The following is a 12,851-nucleotide window of genomic DNA, read 5'->3' on the forward strand; positions in this document are numbered from 1 at the left end:
AGAGAAAGGAGAAATTGTGGTCCATTGTACTGTGTCCTGTAAAGTCTTATTTTTCACATCACCAAAGCTGCAGAGAGGAACAGACTTCATTACAGAGGCTGCAAAGAACCTTTGTGTAAGTCTGTGTAAAGCTCCAACAGTCCTATCAGCACCACTGCCAGTCCAGAATCAGACGAATACAACAAATTACCAGTATTCTTCACCAGTTTTTGTGGTTTGTTCTTTACATTGTCAAAGTTAAACATTGGAGAAAATAGGCTGCAACTGTATTGTGCATTGTGTCAAAAATAGTGCATGGGCACCATCTTTGCTCCATTATAATGTCCACTTGAAAGAGATTGCACAAATCAGTAGTTTTAAAAAAGACTGTCAGGATGATTGTCATGCCTATGATGATGGTGGAGCTTGAACAGAGGCTGGCAAAAATAGAAGCCATGCAGTAAGAAAGTGTTCCAGTATGATTCTGTCTTCATTTGAGGTCAACTGTGTAGCTGGCTACGTCGATTAGTCCAGGAATGTATCAGATACAACTAACGGAGGCTGATCAGAGCCAGACCTGGTGTGGCTTCTTACTTATACAGTATAGTTTCCTAAAAGAGATTTTTTTTTTCTCTGGAGCAAAAATCCTAGAAATCTCCATACCTACAGGAAGAAAAACACAATATAGTGAACAAGAATTAATATTAAATCGAGACATGCATGGTATACAGTGACATTTTCATATAGATGGCCTGCTTTGCTATTGTAACTTTGTAACTGATAATACCCAGTTTATGAGATCTTTTACGCTTTGTTGAACTAAGGACTTGGCAGCCAATTATTAATTCAGATTCAGCTAATTGATACCAGTTACTATCAATTCCTACAGAAATCTTGGCATATTATGTGTGCACATGTTCAAAGGAAAACCCAAATCACATACTTCACTCATGAATCATGATTAGATATTTTGTGATTCTATCATACTGTGTCATAGACCAAGCATCCGCTAATCTCAGTCAGCATTCAGGCAACATGTTCTCTTCTTGTCTGCTTGGAGCTTTAATGAACTCCTTTTATGACAAATATAACACTTTTTTTCTTGATAAGTTCGCATTGACAGCCAATGCAATGCTTTTATGAAACAGCTATAGCTTTATGTAGCCTTAGGCACAGATGTAAGCAACTGCTAACTCTGTGGTGTATAAAAATAGTTCTTCATGATATGGACATTCACTGCTTTCTTTGTCAGAAGATTACTTTTAAATATAGCAAGAAGGTGTGATAAAAGAAGCAGCCAGCATGAGCTGAGTTGACAGACGTGTAGACAACAGACACTTCCTGCTGTTTGAGCTCATATCAAATGCTATGGAAAACCACAGATATAATCAATATTTCCACATCATAAATGGATCACATGACGTTCTACAACTTTGCTGTTTTGGTTTACTCTCACCATTCTCATCAGATTTGTTGTAGGTTTGTTGTAAGCTTAGTAGTAGGCCAAAACCTTGATAAGCAGCATTGGAAATCATATTGCCCAATGAAACCCATATTACAAGTGTAATTACAAACAGTTCTTACAACCCCGAAAGTAGCCACCATGAATAAACAAAGACCATTAGTTACAAAAAGAAGAGTGGGTGGGGTCAATTCACATATCAGGTATGAGGAAACAGTATGTTTCTGTTACATTTAAGATATTAATAATACATTCTTTGCCAAGTTATGAGGTGTATGCATGCATGTATTTTAATGTGTGTTCATGACTCACTCGGTTTCATCAGCAATGGGCGTGTTATAGCTTTGGAACAGCGGCTGCATGAAGAGCCCCAGCGTTCCCACGACACACACCAGGATAAAGATCCACAGGAACAGTCGGTCTATCACCATGGCTACATACTTCCAGTCTTCTATTATCTGGAACCAAACCAATAAGTTGAACTATTATGGGGTTTCAAGACAGATCAATGACATACAATAATGTGCGTGGTCAGGTCCTAAACCTAAGTGTGTAGGAAGCCATGTTTCATTAACTGCTGCTGCAGCTATAAAGGTTCTAGGACATTAAACGCACATCATGTTATATTTTTATCTGCACTGCAGTCAGTGATACAGAGAGGAGAGACAGCTTGATGAAAAATCTGCCACGAGCAATTACAGCTGCAAAACTTGTTTGTAATATTTATTAAGTGTGGGAGGTTTTGTGGAAGTTTTGAAGCCCAAGGCCACAAATCTGGCACTGGGGTTAGTGCTGTCTTCATCAGTTTGTGTTTGTATGAGTGTTAGAGCAGGGTTTTTGTTTTTAGCTATACAAGCAGCATGGCTCTAGGAACAGCAATGTTGATTGGTTCACTGTGAAATTTTCCTGCCCCCGTGCCCCCCTCAGGATGTCTTGTAATAAGTTTTGTGATCTACTGACTTTTCTGTGCATGTTGAATACTTTGGTTTATGACCAAATACCTGCAAAATTCCCTCAGTTGCACTTTGTGTTTAGTGTTAAATGGCAAATGTTAGCATGGTTGGTGAAAATGGTGACATTATACCTGCTTAACATCAGAATGTTAGCATTGTCATTGTGAACATGTTAGCATACCGACATTCGCATTTGCTGTAGTCTTAATCTTGTTTAAGGATATCGTTATTTTCAGTAATAGAGAGATGATTGGCAGATTGGAAGGATTACATTTCTCATCTTGACAACGTCTTTCTTTCTCATATAAATCTCCTCCTTCTTCACTGTTATCATTCATCTCCATAATCTGCCTTCATAAGCCTTTACTTTATTCCTACCATCACCTTTATATTCTTTCTTCCCTCCTTTTGTCCCATCTCTTCCTGCCCATCATCACATCTTTTTTAACCACATCATTATTTCCTCACCCCTTCGTCATCGTCTTCCGTCTTCATGTGTTCAGAGATATATTTCACTCCTTCCACTGCCTCCTCCAGATCTGCATCCCACTGACTGCCCAAAGGCCTCCGGAAGTCTGAAAACCCACCACCCCCGTCTGGGATGTCTCCCACTTTCCAACAAAACCTGTGTGCTAAGTCCTCATTCACATAGAAGGAGTCAGCGTCCGTTCGGATCCCACCGAGTTTTATGTTGGAGCAAGACTTCCTCTCCCTGCCGCTCTGGGAATTGTTTTTGTTGGTGGTATTCTGGTTAGCATACTTCCGACGGAGCTTATCACGGACGTTTGAAGAGCCTGGACGCCTCATGAAGAGGAAAGTGGGAAGGGTGACCAAGAAGATGCGATTGACCCAGTCGGGCATGTGGTGGGTGGATGGTGAGCGGTGGTGCACGTTGAGGACGCACACTGTGCTCACAGTGGAGAAAGTGACAAGCACCATGGTGAACATCAAGTATTTACCTAAGAGAGAGAGAGGAGAGTTACAACGTGAAGTTAAAATTTAATCAGGACCTAGCTGAAATTAACAATCTTGTTTTGAGTCTTCTACAGTATAGGTGAATTTCTGCTATTTCCTCCTTTTCTAACCTTCTTTGTCCCTTCCCTGTTTCCTATGCTGTCAAAGTCTCAAAATTCCTAATTCTGGCATCACCACATCTGAATAATGGTCTTTCTATGTAGGTTCCTAAAGCCAATCATTCCCAGGAAGCTGTTCTTTAAGTTTAATTCATAGGAGTCATTTGTAGGTAATTTCAAAGGCTTCACATTCCTAATTTCATCAAGTCTACACCAATAACAACATAACTGACCAATAAGTGGTACTGCTAGAGAGGTGGGTGGCACTATCTTTGAAATAAGCAGCAGGAACACAGTGAGCGCCAGCAGCACTGAGATGCACAGCGTCATCTTCTCCCCGCAGTCCGACGGCAGGTAGAACACCAGGATAGCCAGCGACGTGATCAGCACACACGGGATGATCAGATTAATGGTATAAAACAGCGGCTTCCTCTGAATCACAAAATCATAGGTGATGTCAAGGTAAGTTATGTCGTTAGGGTCTTCGTTTTTGCGTGCTGGGAGCGAGACGATGTCCCACTCTCCGCTGGGGGTGAAGTCATCTCGGCTGGCAAAGTCGCTCGTGAGGATCAGGTCCAGTTCTGTGTGGTCGTAGGTCCAGGAGCGGAATTTGAGAGTGCAGTTCTGCTGGTCGAAGGGGAAGTTCTGCACTTCGATGGCGCAGGCCGACTTGTAGATGGCCGGGGGGAGCCAAAAGATGTCTCCTGTGTTGGAGACCACGGCGTTGCAATAGAAGGAAACTTCGTACACGCCATCAGCACTGTGATAGATTGTAGAGGGAAATAGAAGATTAAAAAGTGTATGGATCCAGGGGTAGAAGAAGGCATTTAACTAAGGTCAAACACCAATCAACCACACCACCCTCCCTTCCTGCAAATACAATCAACACTTAGATAAGACACATCTGAAGTCAGCTAACCAAGGAGGCAGCAATAAACACTTTTTTTCCCTTCATTGCATGATGATAATCAAACAATCCCAAACTCTCCCTCATGAAAGTCTTAAGTGATAATGAAGTCAGATTATTTAACACTGATGAAGCACTCAGTAACACCATCAACCTCAGCAAAACAGGTTTGGGAAAATTAAAACAGGGTACAGAAATATTTTAATAACAAAATCCCCATAGAAAAACATTCTTATTTTGGCAGCAGGTTTTATGCTTGTAATGCTGTGATTGCAATGTTGGAAAACCTCTTAATGGAATTATACACTGTAAATCAGGTTTAATCCATCCATATAGGGCCAACACAAACAAACACACACACACACAAACATTCATATTTTATGGGGGTTTGTTATTTTCTTTTTTCTAACTTATATAATATATATATATATATATATATATATATATAATGTAGCACAACAGAATCATGTTTTTTATATAGCACACATGCACATACTTACTTGTTGTAAAGCACTATATCAGGAAGCCAGATGTGTTTGGACGGTATTCGTAGTTTCTTGATGCCTTCGTACTTGTCTGGGTCCCACCTCAGCCTGTAGTCATTCCACTCCTGCAGAGAGAGGGTTCATAACGTTCATTGCTGACAGATACAGCCACATAGTACTGCTCCAAACTGAACACTGTATCGGCACTGAGCAGTGGTGAAGATTGTGCTTTACCTGAAACAGCCACAAGTTGGTCGTCATGATCTGTTCACGCTCATTCTGCAAGAAAACAATCAACCAGTGTCATCTACTCAATATCTTACTTTATAATATAATTTAGCATTCTTACCAATGACCCAATTATCAAACTCTAAAATCAAAGCACATTTAGGGAGTGGGGATAATACAGAACCATTTGGGGGGGGGAAATCTAATACCCTCTAAGATCTTCATAAATGTCATCAAGGTAGGATTTAATACAGAGTTGAACTGCTTTATAATGTGCAGGAGGTTCTGTATCCACCCTGAGTAGACACTGTATATGTGGTTAAAAGTTAATAAGTAACACATCGTAAGATTATTTCAAATGTCATACATCAGATTTGCTGGGTTCTGGTTGTGACAGGAGACTAAAGCATTTTCATATGAATATATTGTAGGTGTAAGTCGTGTGTTAAGAGGAGAGTGAGAGAAATTTCAATTAAAGCCTATCTTGTAATGCATTACGCAGTGTAAGGGATTACAATGATAAATTCATTAATGACATTAGATTTTTTAATCCAAGTAACTTTAATTCACTTTGGCATACAGGTTATCTGCTTTGTTGCTGAATGGGACTGAGTAGATGTTGAGTGGATAAGCAGGTTGTCTTGCTAATGGTAGCAACATGTAAACCTACCTTCAGTAATTAGCTGGATTTTGTTCACAGTGTCAGCAGGGCTAAGCTAGCTGTTTATGGTCAGTAAACTTCAAACCAAAGGCTGACAGTTAAACCATAATGTCTCCTATTTCTATACATATTAAATACAGAAGATGTGATGTGTGGGTGTGACATGTATATAACTTGTAAAAGGCACTTTGGACCATCTATCTTTCTATTCATGAGATGAATACTGTGACTATAATGTAACGGGTGTTTTAAATTCATCTCATACCTCACCTTGTTCGTAGGCATGTCATTAGGCCACAGCACAGCTTTTGTAAACAATAGCTGTAATGAATTAGAGTGTGTTCAGAGTGTTCAGCACACAGTGGAAACCATGCTTAATTCAGAATAAATAAACATAATCCAGAAATTGATTAATATATTTTAAGCAAATGTTCAAAAACTACCTATGCATTCATTTTATAACTTTTCTGAACAGGTTTATCCTCAGTCAGGGTTGACTGAGGCTGCAGCCTATCCCAGTATGCCTTGGGTGACAGTTGGTCTGCACCCTGGACAGGTCACCTGTCTGTCACAGAGCTGACTCAAAGAGACAGACAAATTAATTCTGAGTCACTCACACCTACAGGCACATTTTCCAGTGGCTGTATCACAGTCACATCTTTTTTAGATTTAATGCACACTTGTATGTGTGAAAATAAAATAAAATAAATAAAAAAGTCTAATGCATAATCATAATAATATTGTATTTATGTATAGCTCTTACAACGTTTATGTTGCTGTATAATTTTAATGGCTCATAATGGTGGTAGGCTATAGAAGACTGCACAGATTAAAGGCCCTGTACACCCACACAGGTGTTCTCAATTACTCTGGTCTATGAGTCTGATAGTCAGTTTGAAATAGGTTTTATACATGGAAGACATTTAGGCTTTTCACAGCAGGAAATACACAGGTGTAAATAATAGCATTAATGATGGCTGAATTCCATTTTACCGCTTCAGGGTTAATATAACAGAGTCATCTTATTAGTAACACCTGTGCTTTTCCTACTATGAAAAGTCCGAATGTCTGCTGTGAAAAAAGTGTACTACTGAGTGGAGCTATACTTGGATTTACATGATGTCACCAAAGTCTACGAATAAATAAAAATGGAAAGAATTTTTTTAGAAGTCTCGTAATTTGTCTTTCAAAGACAATGTTAGGTGACTCACAATTTGGGCACTTGTACGGCTTGGATGAACATTAAACTCACTTGCGGTTGAATCATCAGTGCAAAAGATGAACAAATGTGTTAGATGACATGTAGCTCTTTGATAATAAGTCAAAAGTAGAAGCATAAATAGAGACAGAATCTAAAACCTAAGGTGCATTTTGACAAGAAACCAATGACAGAGATTAAAATTGCAGCTGAGGATGCCTGGAAGCTTAAGATTACCCTGTTGAGAAAAACTGATGATACAATCTGCATCTTCAGTCAGTTCACTTTTGGATTCTGGCTAAATTGCGGATGAATTCAGCAAGTATGGTGTCATGTTTTGCAACGGCAAAGCATTTTCTCCATAGCAAGCTCATGGCTATAGTAGCATCAGAACCCTCTGCCATACCAGACTAATGCAAAAACGTGAACAAAATTATAATAACTAAAACTGGTGGCCATAAGATTAACTGATATGACTGAAACATTATCCAGGAGTGTTGTAAGTATTCATTATCCCGTCTTAATATGTGCAAATAAACTGGTAGGATGGCAATTACAGTCTTGAGAAGAGCACGAATCACACATTATGACTGAAACGACCTGAGTGGCCTGTTGGGGCATCACCAAGGCTGGCTGCCGGTTATGACTTTATTTAAAATACAGTCCACACAGTATAAGTCAACATTTTGGACACATTTTCTCATTAAAGTGAATGTGTCCAAACTTTTGATTGGTACTGTATATGAGTGAAACTGTCTCTCCATAGATTTAATGATGACAATGATGCATGGAAATAATGTAATGTAGGTGTAGGTTTAACGTATGCACTGTGTGTGTTCGTGTGTGTGTGTGTGTGTGTGTGTGTGTTTGTGTATACTCACTACACTGATGAGCTGAGACAGAGACACCTGTATGGAGATGGTGACCTGCTGGCTCTTGTTAACAGCCGGTCTGATCAGTTTGTTGTAGCGCTCCGGACCCAACAGGTAGTTCACCAGCCGCTCCTCTGCATTCTCTGCTCTGCTGCCTGTATGCAAGTCACATAGTTTGAAATGTTACATTTTGAAAGCGTACATTTTTGAAACCTCTAAAAACCATAGCAGGCATCATCTGTTTAAAATCTCTAAAGTACATATACACTCTAATTTACTGCTCTGTTTGAAAAGAGCACAGGCAGTCAGCCATAAATAAATGCCATAAACAAATGCCATGTGTGGGGTTTTTTTTCTTCTAGCAAACCACTAACTCTGTGGTAGTGTTTCTCCCTTTTAAGTGTAACACTGAATGCAAAAATGTGGTCTGTCATAATTTACTTTCGAGACAAATTTCAGACATTGGACCAGTGAATTTAGGGACGGCTTGTGCGACTGGAGACAAAAGCTGTCTCCCTTACTGGTAAAATGCTAGGTTATGCAATTAGTGGTTATGGTTAGGGTCAGGGTCAGTCTCCAGGAAATGATTATAAGCCTATGTAATGTCGCCAAAAGTACCTAGGACAACCTTCGTGTGTGTGTGTGTGTGTGTGTGTGTGTGTGTGTGTGTGTGTGTGTGTGTGTTTGTGTGTGTGTGTGTGTGTGTGTGTGCGTGTATGCATGTGTGTGTTGTTGCAGTTCAAAGTAATTATCTCTCTATCACGGTATGTTTTCAGCACAGTGTTATCATGGATGATGAACAATAACCAAGTTAGCTGTAATGAAGTAAATTCACCAAAGAGCATTAAGGCTGAATTACATGTCCTCTTTCAAATGTCTGTGTGTGTGCGGGTATGTATGGGTGTGTATCTTGTCGTCTCACGCTTTACTGCAGGGTTTTAGAGCAAAAGAACTAACAAAAATCCAGTCATGCATCCTTCCCCATGAGAGGACCCCTGAAGCTTTGTGTTTCATCAGCCCTAAACTATTGGTTATGTAAAAGTGATAGTATGAATAAGTCAGAAGCAAAATGCTTTTGACCCTCTCTCTTGGCTTCCACAGCCATTATGTCTACATTGTCAAACAAACTGACAACAGAGCGGGGAGCGTTTAATATCTGGACGGCTTCGCCCCCCCGTGTGCCACATGAATTGTCTGTTTTTGTAAGATTACGTACAGCGATGGCTGAGTGAGCATAGATGTTCCTTTTTTTTTTCTCGGCGGTGCCCTGCTGTTTCAACTTTTCATGTCACAGTCACAGAATGTCAACATTTCCAGATGTTTGACAAGGAGGATAGGCAAGGGAATGTGCTTGACTTTATTTTATCTTCAGAGGATAAATTATCAAGTGGGAACTTGAAGAATCTTGTTTAATGGAAATATCTGAGTCGAACTGAAGGTTACCCTGATAACTAAAGACCTTTATCACATTTAGAGATCATCTGAAGTGGCCTCAGCGCAGCAGTATTCAGTGTGGTAACTCCTTTATATTACAGCCTATACATTACAGGATATTCATTTACTATATATAAAGGACTTACTGTAAATCAGGACAACAACTGCGTTTAAGAGGGCGTTAAATAAGTATTATTTTAATTTCTTAGGACCTTTTTAGTAATTATAGTAATACAGTTGCTGGGAAATGGGGGGAAACATGTTGCTATTGTAATGAAATTACTTCAAAAATGACGATGAACAAAAGTGGTGATGGGAAATCACATTGTTATAAGGTTTTAAATATGGAGTACTTTAGTACTATTATAGTGAACATGATGGTTGTTGCTGGGGGACAAAACACCAAGCTGAGCCTCAGATGTAAGAAGCTTTATAGAGTAGATATGACTATAAAATTGTTAAATATATGTTTTTAAAATGATCAATAAAGTACTGGGAAACAGTGATGTAGCTTTGGGACCAAAATGGGTTTTTAGAGAAGTTACATATACTGTATTTTGACTCATAAACACACTTTATTGAGGTTTTATAGGAAGGAATAGTGTAGCAAGCCAGTCATCAGTTTACTTATGTGTGAGTATTAGTAATTGTAACTGAGATAATAGCCATATATTTTGAGTGTCAGTACACTACAGAACAAAGGACTTTAAATTGAAAGATCCCTTATTATAGTTTATGTCCAGGATACATGGGCGGTCAAATAAAGATATCCTTTGTTCACCTCCTTTTTAAGCAAAGTGTAGTTTAAAATGTGTATCTCATGAGTACATTGTATACACTGTAAAGTATAGGCTGTATTTTTGATCTCTAAATGCAACACCATTGCAGAGTACAGAGCCCAGTCAAATCTTCAGGCCTTCAGGGAAACACTCACAACAACACGGGAAAAGACACAGAGTAGTGCAACCCTTCTCAGTGGATTACATCACTTAAATAATTCAAATCTGATTTCAGGGTATCTTTGCCTTTATGGATGCTGTAGAAAAATGCTTGATGGTGTTTTCTGTCATACCCGATTCTTGTCAAAGAGTCAAGTTGTTTTTATAAAGCAGATACGAGTAGTGATGTCTCTTTTTGTTAGTTGATGTTTTTTAAAGATCAACTCAAATGGAAGTCTGAAACTACAAGTCCTGATTGTTTTAATAGCCTACAAGCAGGAGCGATGTCATGGGTAAAGAGTGAAAACTCTGCACAGAACAAAGCAAGGTGAGGTTGATAAAAAGGAAGCTGTTCTTTCAGGACAGAGGTGGGGACATGCTATCCAAGTGCTTTCTTGACGGTAGGTATAAAATAGCCCACAGTAAATTATTAAAAGAGCCCATCTGCTTTTACTTTGGTGTATTTTAAGATGGACACCACAAACGTAGTTCTTAAAACCTGTCTGTTTCTGAGGCTAAAGCTGTCGTATGGAGTTTTATTGTTATTTTATTTTATTATAAAATCAAAAACACACAATGGACTATCATTCATAATCACATCTCACACTAATAATGAGAATCAAATGTCACAGAATACAAATACTGTTTAAATACTTCATATAAGATGATTGCTACAATGTTTGAACAAAATACAAACACACATTGGAAGCTGATTATGCTGTCATGCTATTCACAGAAGAAATATGTTGAAAAACTATAAACACAAACTACAGCTGAACTACAGGACCATGACTTCCACTGACACAGAGGTCACAGCCTCAGTATTCTGTCAGTAAATGTGGTCATTTTCTGGTAATCTGAGGTTTCTTTTTTTAAGATGTATTCTCATAAATGTCTGGACAATCTGACTGTTTCTGCATAATGTAATTTCAATAAAATGAACGGCTTGTTGCCAGAATTCTATTTCTGGCATGTGGAGAAGTTTTTGAAATAGCATTCGGGCCAACATGTAAAAGAAGAGAGATAAAGATGGTAAAAAAAATGAGAATGAAAATGTTAAATCATGATTTCAGTATTTCCACACTAAGATCCCGCAGGCGACACAGTGACATTGAAAAGATGACATGTCTCTTTAGTAAAGCTGAAGTAAGGTGTAGAAAGATGATGTCAGCATTTAGTTGGATAAGTTCTTACTGTGTTATAATTAGTCCAAACTGGATACTTCATTCATGCTACTTTAGCTGCGTTAGAACAAAATCTCCTTTAGGTAGGTCACTGACACCAAATAACTCAGCTGTTTGTTTGAGTGTGTGTGTGTGTGTGTGTGTGTGTGTGTGTGTGTGTGTGTGTGTGTGTGTGTGTGTGTGTGTGTGTGTGTGTGTGTGCTGGACATACTGACTTCAGCACGGCACTTCTAACCACCTGAGGCAAATCGGCTCATCTGTGTGTGTGTGTGTGTGTGTGTGTGTGTGTGTGTGTGTGTGTGTGTGTGTGTGTGTGTGTGTGTGTGTGTGTTTGAAGGTGTTTCAGCACCATGATTTAAACAGACAGGCAGAAAATGCGATTTAGTCTTGAAAGAACACCTCAGTTTAGAGTTGCAACTGACAACCAATTTAATTATCGATTAACCTGTCAATTATTCCCTCTATTAATTGATTGTTGAATTGTTTAGTATAATGTGGCTGCAAATGTTGATGACTGTTCCCAAAGCCCAAAGTGACGTCCTCTCATGTCCAAACCACAAAGACATTTAGTTTACAGTTACTAAATAAAATATTCACATTTGAGAAGCTGCAATTAGAGAATTCGGACGTTTTTTTCCTCCGAAAAATGACTCAAAGCGATGAATTGATTATCAACGTACTCATACTCTGTCGAACACTCAGTAAATCAACTATAACCCTTGCAGCTCTACCTCAATTAACAGCTCTAAAATCACTCCACCTAAATACACATTCATACTTATGGAAATGTAAAGAATATAAACCCAACTCACATGTGAGAGAGAGAATGAAGAGCAGGAGAACAGTGTTGATACTCATCTCCTTCCTTTCTGCTCTCCCAGACAAACTTCTCAGAGTTTCTCGGAGTGTCCCCCGGAAAAGAAGTTCCTTGAGTATGAATAGTTGAAATAAACAGATATACACAATATATTCCGTCGTGATAAGCGTGATTTCTTACAACTCCTTCCTCTTTTTTTTCTGCGCGGGTTGCCACACACCTGCTCCGGTTTGTGTGTTTGTAGCTGGAATACTGAGCGGCAGCAGAATGATAAGATTAAACTTTGTCTATTATCAGAAATAGGTTGTTTGTAGTAAATGTTTATTGGCGACAAACAACATTTTGCTCCTTTATTTTGTAGCTTATCACAGGGGCTGGACTGTCCATTGCGCGCCGCCGACTCATCCACAAACCAACCGTGATATTTAAACGCACTCGATACAAAAGCAGCAGTCCAAATGAGAGCAAGGGGTTGTTGTCGTCTTCTTAATCTGTGAATGAAACCAGCAGCGTTCACCTGCAGTCACTACCGTCTTGCTCCCTTCTCATGAAGCGCGGACAACTTCGTGCGTTACGAGCGCAGTGCGCACAGCCAGGACGCTTGTAGGGTAACTACTTGCAGTTTAGAGTCCATAAAAAAGGCCAGGAACGATTTTTCAT

General features: G+C 39.2%; 1 protein-coding gene across 1 annotated transcript; it reads right to left on the reverse strand.

The window, feature by feature from the left end:
• Nucleotides 1–626: 626 nt before the first annotated feature.
• On the reverse strand, nucleotides 627–12,232 carry chrnb5a (cholinergic receptor, nicotinic, beta 5a). The gene is made up of 8 exons (XM_062440569.1): nucleotides 12,187–12,232; nucleotides 7,828–7,973; nucleotides 5,094–5,138; nucleotides 4,875–4,984; nucleotides 3,701–4,227; nucleotides 2,863–3,353; nucleotides 1,754–1,899; nucleotides 627–642 (listed from the first exon to the last, which is right to left on the reverse strand). The coding sequence occupies exons 1-8, from the start codon at nucleotides 12,230–12,232 to the stop codon at nucleotides 627–629; spliced, it is 1,527 nt and encodes a 508-aa protein (XP_062296553.1).
• Between the last annotated feature and the right edge of the window lie 619 nt (nucleotides 12,233–12,851).

This window comes from Scomber scombrus, chromosome 2 (assembly GCF_963691925.1).
Source record: "Scomber scombrus chromosome 2, fScoSco1.1, whole genome shotgun sequence".
NCBI lineage: Eukaryota > Metazoa > Chordata > Actinopteri > Scombriformes > Scombridae > Scomber > Scomber scombrus.